This window comes from Phragmites australis, chromosome 14, assembly GCF_958298935.1.
Source record: "Phragmites australis chromosome 14, lpPhrAust1.1, whole genome shotgun sequence".
NCBI lineage: Eukaryota > Viridiplantae > Streptophyta > Magnoliopsida > Poales > Poaceae > Phragmites > Phragmites australis.
This window is the reverse complement of record NC_084934.1, coordinates 23747715-23764575: the sequence shown is the minus strand read 5'-3', so window position 1 is coordinate 23764575 and position 16861 is coordinate 23747715. Positions and strand designations below refer to the sequence as shown.

The following is a 16861-nucleotide window of genomic DNA, read 5'->3' as shown; positions in this document are numbered from 1 at the left end:
TTGGGACATATATGTTGCAATCGATACTGCTCTGGGTGGTGTGAGCGTGGATGTATCATGTAACAAAGGGAGGAGAAATATCCGGGCTTAATCGTGGTCTGCCGTGGTTAGGCCATCAAACCCACACACCACCGTCATTGTCAATCAAACCACACAAATGAACTACTCCCGTTATAGATGGCAATTGTACGCAATAACTCGTCTACACGTGGCGCGCAAATAACTTAATATAGTCATATATGTTCTTTGGCTTTTTTTTCATATCTGTGTCGCCTATTCTCATATATGGATATACGTAAGACTTATTTATACCTATATATCTATTTATCAGTATACTCATATAATAAGTGAGTCTAAAGATAAAACTCTTTAAGTCCTAACATATACCGTACCCACAGACAACCGGTATGTTTCTAGTTTGGACGAGAAAAATGGTAGGTATATATTCGAGGATAACTCCAGTGATAATAGAAAGTAGCTAGCTCTTATTACTGCGACGTGCAGATAAAAGAGAAATAAGTGGAGTAAAAATGAAGCTGTCGTGAAGGGGAATCTTAAAAAGTTAGTTCAGAAAAAATAATAAATAGCTTTACGCATCGTGAGATATGAAGAATTAAAAACAAAATCTTTAAAAAATATACTAAAAACTAAAAAATAGCAACTACAAATAACCATAAAAATACTCCCACCTATAAACAAAAGAAGAAAAATGAATGAATAAATAAAACAACCCCAGAGAGAGAGGGCAAGCAAGCAAGCGAGGTCAAGCCGCGCGGAGCACGGATCTCTCCCCCTATTGCACTCCTCTCTCTCCTCGACCCTTCCGACGCGGCAAAGCAAAAACAGGGAGGAGAGAGAGGGAGGAAGGAGGAGTCCGAAATCCCAACCCCGAATCCTGGTCTAATCTTTCGATCGACCTCGGATTTGGGAGCAGCTCCCGTTCGGGTCGTGGATTCGGGGGCGCAGCCATGAACGAGAAGGCGTCCGTCTCCAAGGAGCTCAACGCCAAGCATAAGAAGGTCTCGTCCCTTCCTGCTCGTTGTTCTTTCGGGGTTTCCTTAGATCGGGACTACGTGTTTCCGCTTTGAATTCGAAAGAAAATGGAGGGAATTCCGCTGCTGGCGTGTGTTTTTCCTTGTCTTCAGTTGGGGGTTTGGGATCCGCTGCGATGTCGGCTCTTGATTTCCCCTCCCTAGATTCGATGCGTCGTTGCGCTGATCCGTGTAACCGCTGTGCGGTCCTCGCGGTGTGTTGGCAAGAGCGCGCAGCGCAGATCCGAAGTCTGGTCCGTTTCGTTTTGCCAAGCTTCATGCGGTATCCAAAAAACAGAAGTTGCTGTTTGTTTAAGTTTAGGGGACTCAGTTTTAGGGCTTTGGTGAATTTGCTATTCGAAGGATTAATTCCAAATTTCTGATCAGTATCCGTCTGTTAGACTGTTACATATTGTTTTTATTTTATGGAAATAGGGGGGGGGGGGGACATTCTTGACTTTATTTCACTGTAGTCCACAGTATAGATAATCTCACCAGCTGTATTTCGTTGTCACGGCAAAAAGTCGCCATTCTGATGACCCTCTCAACAATATCATGTGTCTGTTTATGTTGTGTTAGCATTCTTCTGGTATTCATGTTGGTCTTATTCAAATCTAGCCTTTATAACTCATGGTATTTTCTCTGTTGATTTCCAGGTATTGGAAGGTCTTCTTCGGCTGCCCGAGAACAGAGAATGTGCAGACTGCAAGTCAAAGTGAGTGGTCCTGTGCAATTTGGTTGTTTCAAGGGCAAATGACACGATAGATGTTGTCAATAGCTTGGTTACTACTGTTATCACTCGAGGAGGGCATGCCCTATCTTATGTTTCAAAACATCTACCGTTTGTTTTGGCATGTATGTTGCGTGTGGAAATAAATGTTTGATTAGAGGAAAGGGCATGTAGTGAAAGTTATATTTCAGCAGAAAAGGAGTTTAATGAAGCCGATAAAATGTAGTTTTTAGTTTGATTGTGAGATGTGTATGTATGATCGATTTGATTGTGAGATGTGTTTGTATGATCTATTTGATTGTGAGATGTGTTTATATGATGAGATGATTCGATTTGTGCATGCGGCGGTGGTGGCGGTGGTAGGAGCACGGCGGCAGCTGAGCTAGCTCGTTTATTTTTTATTTTATTTTTTGGCTCGGGAAACCTTTTTAGTGCCGGTTGGAGGCACGAACTGGCACTAAAAAGTGTTATTGACTATCAGTGCCGAGTAAAGAGTACCGGTTGAAAAACCGATAGTGAAGTCAGTTTTCAACCAGCACTGATCTATCTTTTTGTAGTAGTGCAGCCTCATAGCTAGTTAATCTTCCTTGAGTGATTTATATTCCATGTCGTTGCATGTAGTATGGATAGATGCTTGTGCTTACAACTCTTGTTCATGTCAAAACTCCTAATCGTTTGACCATATTGCAGGGGTCCTCGATGGGCAAGCGTGAATCTAGGTATCTTTATATGCATGACATGTTCTGGAATTCATAGAAGCCTTGGGGTACACATATCTAAGGTTAGTGACTAATCATGTGCATGAGCTTCACTGTTTACTTTTCCAACTCAGCATCGCCGTTGCTGGCAGACATTTTGTCCTTCATAGATGTCCTCACAGAATGAACTTGAAGCCACAATGTTGATGTATGGCTTAAGGTGATCATCTTTTGAGGACAATTTGCTAGCTGTTGTTTCAATGTCAAATGTTTTATACTCGAAATCTATACTATGTTGCCTACTCTAATTCCACTGTATAGTAAATAGCTGAAATATGTTGATTTAAATGTGACATAACACATCGAAATGGATTAACAATCATGTGCTGCTACAGTGCTACCCAGTTCTAGCGTGTAAGCTCTGTTGTCCTTATCATGCAAGAACCTTGACATCTAGTTGCGCTTATATCTTTTGTTCCGATCTTTTTGCATTTTAGTTCATTTTGTTTTTGGGAACCTTTTTTGTGTGTGTGTTTGTGTGTAAACAAGAGAGAATACAAAATGGTTCTTTAGTTTTACCTCATTTTTTTTTTATTTCCTTGGCAACACACATTTTCTTTCGTTTATGATGTATTGTCTTGATGCATATCTGATTATCAAACCAACCTCCAAAAAAGCTGTGTGATACCGATCAGATGCGAAAGGGCAGCCTTGGAACTGGTGGATACTACTCTCCAATGCCCATCATCTAAGTTTCCTACTACCTATTTGGGTCTGCCAATATCCAATAAAAAGTTGCGCAAAAATGACCTGCTACCTTGAATTGAAAAGATAGCAGATCGCCTCCCTGGTTCGAAGGCGAGTCTTATGAATTTGGCTGGTAGGACTACTATGGTCCAATTTGTCTTATCAGCTATCCCGGTTTATCTTCTGATCGCCATGAATGTGCCTAAATGGGTGATTAGGGCCATTGATAAAATCAGAAGATCGTTTTTATGGAAGGGTAGAAAGGATGTTAGCGGTGGTTGTTGTTTAGTGGCGTGGGAGAAAGTTGCACGGCCAACTGATAACGGTGGACAGGGCATTTCCAATTTGCAGATCATGGGCTGGGCATTACAGATGAGATGGATGTGGTTGCAGAAAACCTCATCAGACTGCCCATGGATAGGTCTTGAAGTTCCAATTCATTCCCAAGTTCGTGCTATGTTTGCTATATCAGTTACTACTCAAGTTGGAAATGGCACAAACACCCTTTTTTGGTCAGATAGATGGTTGCACGGCTGCTCGTTGGCTGATCTTGCCCCAGCTGTGGTTGCTTGTGTACCGAAGAGATCTGTGCTTAACAAAACTGTTGCTCAAGCTCTTGACAATCGTACTTAACAAAACTGTTGCTCAAGCTCTTGACAATCGTACTTGGGTGAGAGATATCCAAGGTGGTCTTTCTTTGGAAGGCTTGTCTCAATACTTGCAGATTTGGGATTCTATAGAAGAGATTACTCTAACTTAGGAAGAGGACCAGCATGTATGGAGACATGAGGGGAGTGGATCCTTCTCTTCTAGATCCACTTATAAGGCCTTCTTTTATGGTGCTATAACCTTTGAGCCATGGTGACGGCTTTGGAAGTCTTGGGCTCCATCCAAATGCAAGGTGTTTTTATGGCTGGCAATTCGAAACAAGTGTTGGACTGCTGATCGATTATCTAAAAGGGGCCTCCCTCATCCTGATCAATGTGTGCTATGCGACCAAGCTGAGGAGACAGTGCAACATTTACTCACAACCTGTGTGTTTGCTTGGCAATTGTGGTTCTACTGGCTATCTTCTATAGGTCTGGAACGCACGGTACCCAGAAGCAATGAGAGGAGCTTTGCTGAATGTTGGAGAATAGCAAGTAAAAAAGTTGGGAAGGCCCAAAGAAGAGGGTTTAATAGCGCTGTGATCCTGGGGGCTTGGACCCTATGGAATAATAGAAATCGAGTTGTTTTTGGTGGTGTATCCCCTTCCTTGCCGGCTGCCCAACAATTCTTCAAAGAGGAGTTGTGGTTATGGTGTCTTGCTGGAGCTCGAAAGCTTCATGAACTATTTTTTGGTCGCATAGAAGGTCGTGTAGAAGGTCTGGTGTGAGTCTTTGTATTCTGGTTGGGTCGTTTCTTGATGTATATCAGGTGATTTTTTCTGGTGTTAGCTCGTAACCTCCACATACCCTCTAGGCGGGGTAAGGAGGTTGCTTTGTACGGGATTCTTTTCCCTTTTTCTCTCTTTAATACAAAGATACGTAGCTCTCCTGCGTGTTCGAGAAAAAATTATCAAATAACCTACAGCTTCTATCATTTTAGTAAAGTGTTTTCCTTCCTGATGCAGGTAAGATCTGCTACCCTGGATACATGGTTGCCAGAGCAAGTTGCATTTATTCAATGTATGTATTAGTATCTGTCGTGAAACTTGAAGGATAGTTTTCGTCAAATAAAACTGTGATGACATTTCTCATGATGATTGTATTTATCTTCTTGCAGCAATGGGAAATGAAAAGGCAAATAGCTATTGGGAAGCAGAGCTGCCTCCTAACTATGATAGGGTTGGGATAGAGAACTTCATCCGTGCGAAGTATTATTCTTTCCAGCTCTTTCAGTACCTGGAAACCTAGCATAATTTGTTCTAATCTGCTTGCTTTTCAAACAATACATGTGACTAGTATTATGTATGAAATGTAGATACGAGGACAAGAGATGGATACCAAGGAATGGAACATCACGGGCATCCTCTGTTGCTCGAGATGAAAAGAGCTTAGAGTCTCCGGCTAGTGCTAACAGGAGTGGACATGGTCAAAGATCTTCACTTGAGCAACACCGTGCTTCACCAGGTGCCATGAGCAAAATTGCTCCAGTAGCTTCTAGGATGCCCACCCAGGTAACCCTTTACTACCGCATTCTTTCCTTGGCAACAGTGAACTTATCAATACATAACTGATTGGCGTCTCTTCAGAGCAGTGTTAAAAGATGAGCACTCGTTCTTAAACTCAAGCGAAATAATCCACATTGCAGGAATTTTAATTACTATCAGTAACTTTAATACATTAATAATAACATTACAACAATAACTAATCCTTTAGTCCCAAGGATTACTTTAATACATAATTGATTAATTGAGATGGAGATAACTTTAATGTCTCATGGGGCGCACTATGCACTAGATCATATTGACTGAAAACAGTTAAATGCTTAAATTGTTGATCATCGGACAAGCTAATTGATGTTTCACGAGTGAGCACGGATAATGACTTGGGTAACCATTATATGATAGATTGCAGTCAAGGGCATGTTTACAATTTATCTCATGCTTGGCCTTGACAACCAAGCTTGATGGTAATTATTGGTTTCATCTGGCTTACATGGTCTTCCTTGTTTATCTCTAGCTTGATACTTGGAAATTAGTTAGCGTTTAACATCATAGTCATGTATGATGAATGAAAATATAAACTTATACCCAGCGAACTGTTCCGCATTAGGATTATACATCATCCATTTGGATACTGCTTCAAGTTGTTTTGGAGACTAGAATTTACTATGTTGTTTATTTAGTTGCTATATTTTACAAAGTAGTTTTGTACATCATCATAATCATTTCATCTTACTTGCTATATTTTACTATATTGTTTATTTAGTTGATAACCTTGAGTTTCAATCTGGCATGACTGTATGGGAAGCAGGCATCACCTCAGCCAAAGTTAGAACCACCAGTTCCCAAGGTGGTTTCACCTCCTCAGGCAGAGAAATCTCCTGCTAAAGTTGATGCAACACCCCCTAAAGTCGAGAAGCCACCGGTTGTGCCACCTCCTAAAGTTGATTATGCTACTGATCTCTTTAACATGTTATCAATGGATGGGACAACGGAGAAAGAATCAGAGTCGTCTTCAAATGATGATAATGCCTGGGATGGCTTTCAGTGTAAGCTCTTAGTGACTAAATCTTCCATCTGAGTTATTCTATTTATGTAGGCACTTTACCATATCTATTTCTCTCTTTCTTTGGAGCTAGTACTTTAGAACAATACTTATGAATTGCCATGCCATGTTATTTTGCTCTTGCTCATGAGATATTCAAATTGTTCAGCTGCACAACCAGTACCTAGCTCAGAGAAAAAGGACTCTGCCAAACCAGCAGAAGGTAAGCCCCAGGCTACATCAGGAATAGAAGACTTATTTAAAGACTCACCAGCTGTGTCATTATCCTCAGCTCCAACTGTTTCCCAAGTAAATGTGAAGAATGATATCATGAGTTTGTTTGAAAAGGTGAGCACCAGCACTTCTGTTACAACTAATGTTCAAGACAAACGGCTCTACCCACAAAAGAAAGGGCCCATCTATGGTCTATCTAAGAAATAACTGTGTTTGCAGTCCAATATGATTTCACCGTTTGCTGTCCATCAGCAGCAGATTGCATTTATGACCCAGCAGCAAGCTCTTCTAATGGCTGCCCTTAAAGCTGGAAATGCACCCCAAATGATTCCGGGAAATGCCAATCAGCTAAATGCTAATGGTTCTAATACCCCTCATGGAAGCATGCCTTTCCAGAACTGGACAAACCTTGGCTATCAAAACCCTGGATCGACTCCAGCAGCAGCAGTACAGAACGGCACCAGCAAGGTAAAGACTTACATATGTTCTATATATTTATGTGCACAATAATTTCCGAATATCAGTTATTTGTTGATCTTTCTTTGTTTTACTGTTTGACAGGTCGGGAACAACAGTCAGGAATTCTCTTCTGGGAATTTCATTTTTGGCACACCTGGGTAAGCTATACCATCTGACTTGCTTTGTTGCAGATTGTGTTCGCTAGAATTTCATGATGCACCTCACTAGATTTGTAAACAAAATTTAGACATGCCTTGATGTCAGCAAATTAATCATAGGTCTCTTCTGATGTATCTTGTTGATTGCAGTGTGTACAACATTGGTTCAGCTGTCCCAGCAAATGGGGCCTCGGCCGCAGATGCTAACAGGAACACAGCATCCCCTGCCTCTTCTACCCTCCCACCTCAATCAGGCAAAGATTACGATTTTTCCTCGTTGACTCAGGGATTTTTCTCCAAACGATGAACACCTTGCCATACTTGGAAATGGAACAACAGGCCACGTGCTGTTGGGCAAAGCATATTGATTTAGGGAGAACAAGGTCCTTGTACAAATTAATTGAGGCAGCTTTTCTTCTGGTGGATATTTAGTTACGTGACTTTGCAGCTGTCCTGGACAAAAAAAGTGGGGAATATGGAACTAAATAGCTCATTCCTTGTCAGTGATGCCAACCGCTTTTAATAGAGGATTACGCCTTGTCATAGAAGTATAATGCAGCCTTTTCCTTCTCTTGGTCATGACTTAGCTGCAATACGAGATACCGATTACTTTGTATTCTACAACAATTGGATTTTATTGTTTCCACATGTCAGTCTGTATTGTTTTGAGATTGAACCACACCTATTCTCCAACATTTGTTCAATGTTCATATATATCATAAACCATTTTGCGTTTCAGCATGTCCTTACCAAGTTCATAGATTTCTCGAGTGTTCTCTAGTTTCATGTTCGTTCCCTTGATTCTGTTCAAGAATTCTAGTATACGACACGCTCTGCTTGGAATTGGTAGTTACGTACTTTCTCGAGAAAGAAATACACACGGCCTTATATTTGGCACTCATATTTTACCAATGCCATGGCATGCGCCAATTTGGCCAAACATCTAGTAACTAGTACACCAGCAAATGATCACCGTTTCACTACAAATGCGAAACTATTGATCTTCAGATATTGTAAACATTAATTCCTTCATACATTATACAAATGTGAGTATATGACGACTAAGCTACTGAAGCGGCATGTACAGGGGTGAAAAATGTGACAGCTCCGACAAGCTCGATTACCATTTACTTCAAAAATTTCAAGTCAGAACTCGGCAGCATTCATAAGTAATCGGCAGCTCTCAGCAGCAGTCACCAACTTATCAAACTGACACCATAGGGAGACCCTGAAATTACGGGGAACAAGCTGTGCAAACACCAGGTCGTTAAACCAGACCATGACCAACGCAGCTGGCTGCTTATCCCATCTCGTGAAAGATTCCTCCCAGCTAGTATATACAAATAATGCTGGCGAAGGGGAATGAATGCCAACTTTCTTCGGGCGGATGGGTAGGGCAGAAACAATATCAGGCCTGCGATGTTGCGATTAGTTTTACAGAGAGTTGACAGAAGTTTCTTGTGACTTCTTAGATTTCTTTGTAAAAGAATTAGTAGACGGATAATCTCCAGCAACTTAATAATCTACCTGCCAATGACCGTGCTGTAGATGTGTCGGTCATCTTATCCGCAGCTCCGAAATTAGTGTGTAATCACCAAAAGAGTAGTAGAACATCCATGTGTGTCATCTAACGCCTGCTTAAAACTTGGTCAGCAAATGAAGAGAACAAAATACCTTCTGGTGGGAGATCAGCAGACATTCTCCACACAGATGATTGAACAAATGATAGAAGCATACAACAATGGTTTCATTGATATGTAAGGAACAATTAAGATGATGCATGATGGATGCATGACAAAACTGTAAGAACGATAGTTACCTATTAGCGGTAATCCAATGTACCAGCTCCCAATGTGAATGGAAAAGTTAGAGAACCTGGAATGCAAGTAGCACATCAGAACCAGCCATGCAAGTAGCACATTTATTCCATGGCAACAATAAAAATTCAAATGGGAAAAAGAGTCAATACTTTAACACATACCATCAGCAGAGCCATTAATAAAATTAGCATGACTGTGTATGCCTCCAGCAACAATATTGTCAACTGAATTTTGAGTTCGATCACAATTAGCACCAATAAGAGCAGCTATGTCTGGTGGCCTGGTTTGAATAGCTTGCTCCACTTGATCCATCAGTATGCTTGACTGGTTTTCCATATATGCAAATGATTCTGCAGAGGTTGCAGCCCTAGCTGCTGCGATACTGAATATGCGGCACAATGAAGTGTAACGTTTTGTCTGAGCAGACTCAGGATCACCATCAAATGAGAAAGCATAACCACCATTTGAAGATCCTGACTTGGCATCCTTCCTCCACCTTTTCAAGATGTACTGAGCAGGAAGGTCCTTGATATTCCTTGTGTCAAGTACCTTCAGCATATGGTGACATGGGATGCCAATAAACTCAAACGTTTTACAGCTACAATTCAACATGGAATCGAGTGAATCGAATTTAACAAAGTGGTCTTTTGGACTGTCATCAACACATATCCTATACTGAGAAATTGTGCCCACATCACCACAGTTGTATAGCATGCAATCCATGTATAACTCAAATTCCCTCTCAAACATTTTAAAGGCAGCAGGCGTGTATACATTGGCAGCTTGCCTTAATATGCGCATAGAAGGTGGCTTCTTTGTGCTCTGATTAGCATTCACATCAGCCTCCAGTTCTGCAGACCTACGATCACATAATAGTCTTTCAAACTGCTCAAAGAAGTTCAAAAGGTCATACTCTAAGGATAAATGTTTTTTCAGCTCACTTGATAAGCTTTCCTTCTGCTGGACGCTTTTCATATCAGCATAAAATGTCTCACGGCCATATGGCAGTGCCCATTTCTCCTTTATTGAAAACAAATCTGCTAGCCATTGATTATCTTCTAGGTCATACTTTTCCAACATTTCCTTCCATGCTGTCAAAAATTCATCCTCGTCCTCACAATCAAATAGGCATCTCTTGAAGTTGCATTCTAAAGTTCTTGAACCGTGGAAAGCTTGACTCAACTGCTGAAGAGCATTTTGGTAAACTTGCCAGACACAATAACGATGGGACGTAGCAGGCCATGTGGCTGCAACGGCTTCACATATTTCAGCAGATCTATCGGTTAACAATGTCTTGGGATGGGTTCCATTCATTGCCATCTTGAAAGTATCTAATAACCATCTGAAAGCTTCATTACTTTCATCATAAAGCAATGCAGCACCAAAGATAACTGTTTGCTTATGATGATTCAAACCTGTAAACAAAGCAAGTGGCCTACCATAGCCTTGCAATGTATATCCTGAATCAAGACAAACTACATCACCAAAATGGATAAAATCCACGATAGACTTTGAATCTGCCCAGAAAAAATTCGTAAAGTTCTTATCCTCATCAGATTTTACAGCATAGAAGAAAGAAGGGTTATCATGTTGCATCTTTTGCAGGTACTCTAGAGTAGCACCAACATCACCATAGTGCAGAGTCTTTGTACGCTTGTATCTTTTGCAACTTCTACCTTGTAGAGAGTTTAGAGTAGCATTTTCATTAATAAGATTTTTCTTGTGAATAGAATCATCAGGTGATCCATCTGCCAGATCAGGTCCACCATCTTCATCATTTTCTATACTCTGCGATGCCATCACAAGATCAGAAGGTGCTGCAGCCCCAAGCTGGTGATTGTGGAAGGTAACAAATTCTGTGACATGATATTTTCCATTAGTCGCAAGCCTGATGACCATACATGCTGGACAACCTGTCCGGGTCTCCGGACGAGGCTTCTTTACTCTTTGCGCCCCTCTTTTCTTCTCACGAAACCCTTCTTTCGAGCAAACAAACATTCTTCTGGTGATAACATTCTCAGCATTCACTGTCATGCTTGCCCTTCGCACATTGAACCCAATTTTCCCCGCATACATGCTGTAAAATTCATAAGCCTCATCTTCATTCTCGAATTCTGGTGTTCTCACGGTATCGTCCACCAGATTTTCTCTCACAGCCCGTGCTTTGCGCCTGATTTTCTTTGCCTTCAGCATATGAATTGTAGATGCTGTTGCCAGCTGATGGTTATGATTTGGTACAAACTCTGTCAAACGGTACTTGCCATTAGTGGTAAGTCTAATGGTCATGCTTGCTGAGCACCCGATTCTTGTCTCAGGACGTGGGCACTTTGCTTCCTTGGCACCCTTCTTCTTCTCCCGAAAACCCTCTCTCGAGCAGACGAAAGTCCTCCTGGTGATTATGTTCTTCGATGTCGTCCAGAGTGTTGATCTCCGGACAAAGAAACCCACCTTCTCTGCATAGGCATTGTAGAACTCATATGCATCATTCTCGCCATCAAATAGCATGTTCACCTTCGGCAACATATTCTCGTCACAGCTATCAATGGCAGGATTAACATCAGCCGCAGCTACATCTGCCGCCGCATCCTGCCGATCAAGAACGGCATCAGCATGGCCAGTAGCTAAGCATTATTCTTCCTTCAACAAAATGAGTTAAAAGGACGGTAGACCAGAGCGTACCCCATTCTGCCGCGGATTTGCAGCATTCAGCAGTAGCGGAACGGGAGCATGAGGAAGCCAAGGCGCGCATGGACGCAGGAGGACTACATGGCCGGGCCAAGACTGCTGCGCTAACCTCGGGTCTGCGGCGGCGCCACCCGCGGCATGAGTAGGCCTGAAAGTCTGAACAAACGGAGGCGCCACAGGCCCCGGAGTGACTCGGGGATCATTCTCCCCGGGGGTGGACGGCATTGGGGTTCAGTTGAGCCCCCGATTTTTTGGAGGATAAGCTGCTCCCGCACGTTGGATGCCAAGTCGTGTGGCGTCAACTGAGGCCGATCGATGTTGCGCGCGCTGGAGAAAGAGAAGGGCCTAAACCAACCGAACCAGAAAAAAAAAATGGATGTTTGAGATTAGTACTCCGCCATCGATGGAGAAATGAAAATTTGGATTTGGCTCATCGGAGAAGTTCAACGGTGACCCAGAGCAGAATCCACTCCGGAGAACCGCATCCGAGCAAGTTAGGGTTCTTACAAACGAAAGAAATCAATTCCAAGCCCCGACAGAACAGATCTCCAGACAAAGCCAGTCCAGTACCAGCAGAGCAGACAGCAGGATGAGGAGGAGGAGGACCACTACGGGGGACGAGCTCTCTGGAGGGGCGGGGGCGGTAGGCTGGTTCGGCGGCGCGGGCGCCGACGACGAAGAGGACGATGGTGTCCGCAATGCTCTCTTCACTCTGAGAAAAAAAGGACAGCTTGAAGGCCTAGCGCCGGGCCGGGCCTGGTCGGTGGAGTTGCACCGGGATGGAATGGCCAGTCTGCGCATGGGCGGATCGGGCCGTGTCGTGCGTTTTTGCCGGATCAGGCTGCGTCTTCTTGGTCGGGGTGAGGGAGCCCATGTGACCCAATTTTTCCGGAGAAAGAGGTGAATCCGGCCTGCAACACGCACGTTTCCCGTCCGATTTCGTGCTCGGTCTTCGGCCGTGCTGTTTGTACGGATGGGCGTGGTTTCATCCGTAGATCTATTTTAATTTAACTTAATTAAATAATTAATTATTTTCATTGAGCTCAGCTCTACTGTTTCGCCTTAGGCTTCACCCGATGGGTTCCTTCTTTTTCATTAGTTTTTTAAACTGATGGATAATGTCCTTACCATTTAAATGCACATGCACATTGCCATCACCAGATTGCTAATCCCTGTCTCCAAATACACGCAATCCTTTTGACAGGAAATTATTTTTGGTAAAACACTTGCAAATTTCTTTCTTTTTCTATACTACCTCGTTTTATAGTAATTGAGATATCATCGGAGGTTATTTTTACCATGGAAATTTAAGTTTATGGCATTGCATTAATTACAGTTTTAGCTTTTGTCATCATTTTTTAATTATTCGATTTGTGCTACTAGTTTCAAAAACTTATTCCGTCCTTATCACTGGTTGGTACGGCTGGATCGAAAAACTTCCGATTTTATCTCACTAGTTTGGTCTAATCAGTTGACATAATTTTAAATATTACAAAAGTAATAGTACAATTTAAAATGGTAATTGACACTGTAGCATAACCTAAATTTCTCTTTTCCCATATCCTTATCGTGATTGTCAAGTTACTAAGTATATAGGTTGTACTTATCCTGTTATCCAGTCTCCATCTCAGATTATCTCCGTCTCGACTTCAGTCCTTTTCACCGATGTTGACACGACGGTTTTTTCTGTACATACACTAGAGATTAGTACTCCAAGTATATATACAATGGCACCGTTGTTCTTGTGCACTGGAGAGTATAGATGCATATAGTCGGTACAAACGTACAACTGACACGGTGTCTGTAGGGAAACAATCTGTTTTTTAGGTCTTTCTGATCAGAGACAGAGTACTGTAGGTGTACTCTGACGACGAGTCGTGGTCAGGTTTGAAAAATCGTCAAAAAAAAACCACTCAATATTCGTAAAAACCGGTCAATTCGCTCCATATTGAATTCTAAATTTGAACGGCTTTTGACTTTAAACTAAAAATTCATAAAAAAAATTAAAAATACTAGATACAATTTTAAGACATTTTATTATTTTTTAAAAAATAATGTTATTTGTATTATAGCAAGTTTTTTTAAAAAAAAATACTGAAATAGGTCGGTTGAACATGATAATCCACATCACATTAAGAAAAAGCGTAACATGTAAACACATATTTTTTTATATATAAGGTGTATCTTAAGAGGATCTTTAAAACTTGTTTCACTTAATTTAGAGTTTTATTAATTTTTTCATGATTTTTACAAAGTTCACAAGCATAAAGTGAACATATTAAGAAATAAAATTGTAATTAACTTTGTCATATCTACCATTATTTTTTTATATAAAGCATAGTATAGTTAAACTAATAAAAGTAGATTCACTAATTTTTGAGGTGTGATTGGTTAGTTACGAATTAATCTAGTTGCAACACATTTACACAATCATGCATGTTATAATAACTATTTAATGAGTTCATGTATTTTTAAAAGACATGAGTTCATGTAAGAAGACTAAAAAAATTAGTTTCATAATTTTTAGATGAGCAAAGAATTAACTATGCATTTAACTGGGTTTAATAAATATATTTTCTCACAGAAAATATACAACTTTTTCAAGAGTATAAATATTTTTATCATGTAGATTATGTTACAAGGAAACCAATAAAATTTGTTTCACTTATTTTGAAACTTAGATTAATTAGTTAGATCATGTTACAAGGAAACCAATAAAATTTATTTCATTTATTTTGAAGCTCAGATTAATTAGTTATTGATATTACAAAGCTGAGCTATTTTTTGTTTTTATTGAACTTCACTGAAATTTGATAAAACCAAATGGTTATTTATGAAATTCGAGCGGTTTTCGATCACAAATGAAATACGGTCGGTTTTTGATGGAATTCGAGTGGTTACCAAATGATCAGTTTCACTGAATTTTACCTCTAATTTATAAATTTGATCAAGTGAATTTATCTGAATTCTTATTGAATTTTGATCGAATTTTCTGATTTCCGTGAATATCGGAAAATGGGGAGGGAGGGAGGGAGGCGGGGGGGGGGGGGGGGTTCGAGTCCCAAACGAATTTTGGAACCTTGGTCGTGGCAACGCGCATACCTTTTTGTTAGTTGGTCGTTGGATCTGTCCATGTCCAGTCCAGGTGCCTTCGGTCGCGCTCGAGCTCCACCGGTGCATGGCCGGTCGCTTGCTTGCGCAAATGTGGAGCAGCGTTTGGCTCGCCGGCGATGTGGCAGCTAGCCCAGCTAGTGTCCATCGATAAGATTAGGAATCTATCCATGTAAGATTTGGGTAAAAGTCCGTGCTTTACACTTGATTTGCTCATGCAAATTAAGCGCTCAACTAAGTAATTAAGCTCACAATCAAGTTTATTCCACGGTCAACGCGGTCGATATGTTGATCACGCAAGCAGTATATGGGAGACCTAGCCACCTTATCGTCACGACTCGCGGCTATATATGTATGGCGTGAGTTGCATGGACATCCCTGTCTCCATGCCGTTGTTATCTTCTTACTTTTGTCTCTATCAATGGCTTGGGTCTTGTGGTCTCTCATTCATTTGTAGGTAACTTCAAGAGACATCTTAAGATCTTGTGGGGACGACACATATAAACAACTTTGAGAGAGACTAAAATATCATCTCTTATATTATTATCTCTAAGCTTATACAGACTCACTACGTAAAAAACAGATAAAAAAGATAATACATAGGTGATGGATCATACTAGGATCCGTCACTTATATATAAACAACTTAAGAGAGAGCATATTTTAGTGATCATCTCTGATGTTGTTGTCTCTAAGCTTATAGAGACTCACTACGTAAAAACAGACAAAAGAGATACTACATAAGTGATAGCTCGTCAGGACCCGTCACGTAATAGTTATAAGTAACAGGTCATATTACGTCCCGTCACTTATGTAATATCGTGCCATGATCCGTCACTTATGACAAATTATCAGTGATAGGTCATAAAGTTACCCGTCATTTATGACATTAGTGACGGGTGAAGTTGTGACCCGTCACTAATGACCAACTCATCAGTGACGGATCGTCCTAGACTAGTCATCAGTGACGGGTCACATTACGATCTGTCACTTATGATTTGTCATCAATGATAGATCTTCCTGAGTCAGTCATAAGTGACAAGTGATATTACAACATGTCACTAATAACTCAGCTCTTTTATTAAAGCTAGCAAGGTACTGTGTTTTCTTACTTAATTTGTCCAACTAAAAACTAAAAGTATTATACAGATCTAAAAAAAATATTATGCAGAAAGGTTACAACCATGCTATAGTTGAAAATTTATAACTGGTATAGGGTACGACGGCGTAGTAAGCATAAATATTTTTTATTTTTTATTTTCCTCTTATTTTTTCTCACATCAGTAGAACTAGAATAGAAATTATTGTATATTTTTGCTCAATTTTAATGTAAAGGGTTGCGGCTATAGGCACAAACACGCATTCTAAAAATGGTGTAGAAACTTTAGGGGCAAGAACTCAATCTTCCAAACCATTTTTAGCCTTGAAAAATTCGTCGAATCCAACAAAATAGTGGAGAAACATATGTAGCTTTTTTCTGTAGATGTCCGTAGAGTAAAAAAAACCTCGAAATCAGAGTTTGTATACAAAAGTTATATCCGTTTTATCGAAGTCACTCTAGGTCACATATCAAATTGCGATCATTGACATGAGATATTTTGAAATTCATAAATATTTGTACAAATTTGGCATGAGATATTCTGAAATTCATAAATATTTTATATGTAAACTACCAATTCAGTAATCAATAATTCACTAAATTTAGTATCAAACAATTAAGTAATCTACAATTCGGCAAAAATAGTCATCGGTGATGGATCGTAACTGTAACCCTCGACAAAAAGGTTAGAAGGATAAAATATTCAACTTCCTTCAGAACGCACGTGAGGGTGAGGTGGTAATACGGCCAAGCGCACGAGCGTAGGTCGCTGGTTTGATCCTCATGGAACGCAGAGTGTAAAAACAGAGTGAAAAATAGCATATAACACGTAACGAGTGGTGATGGCCCCTGTGTGGGATGGCTCAGGTGAATTTTTTTTTTTACTTTTTGTGTCAAAA

The 16861-nt window shown here is 40.6% G+C and overlaps 2 protein-coding genes across 2 annotated transcripts; one reads left to right on the top strand and one right to left on the bottom strand.

The window, feature by feature from the left end:
* Positions 1–733: 733 nt before the first annotated feature.
* Positions 734–7986, top strand: LOC133890834 (ADP-ribosylation factor GTPase-activating protein AGD5-like). Its single transcript, XM_062331418.1, has 11 exons — positions 734–1019; positions 1688–1746; positions 2452–2542; positions 4819–4873; positions 4971–5061; positions 5169–5364; positions 6164–6401; positions 6567–6745; positions 6851–7099; positions 7193–7248; positions 7399–7986. Exons 1-11 carry the CDS (start codon positions 969–971, stop codon positions 7553–7555), a joined length of 1422 nt encoding a protein of 473 aa, XP_062187402.1. The 5' UTR covers positions 734–968; the 3' UTR covers positions 7556–7986.
* A 213-nt stretch (positions 7987–8199) lies between these two features.
* Positions 8200–12478, bottom strand: LOC133890833 (protein FAR1-RELATED SEQUENCE 5-like). Its single transcript, XM_062331417.1, has 6 exons — positions 12261–12478; positions 11748–12098; positions 9230–11654; positions 9068–9123; positions 8776–8882; positions 8200–8662 (listed from the first exon to the last, which is right to left on the bottom strand). The coding sequence occupies exons 2-4, from the start codon at positions 11976–11978 to the stop codon at positions 9071–9073; spliced, it is 2709 nt and encodes a 902-aa protein (XP_062187401.1). The 5' UTR covers positions 11979–12098; positions 12261–12478; the 3' UTR covers positions 8200–8662; positions 8776–8882; positions 9068–9070.
* Positions 12479–16861: the final 4383 nt, after the last annotated feature.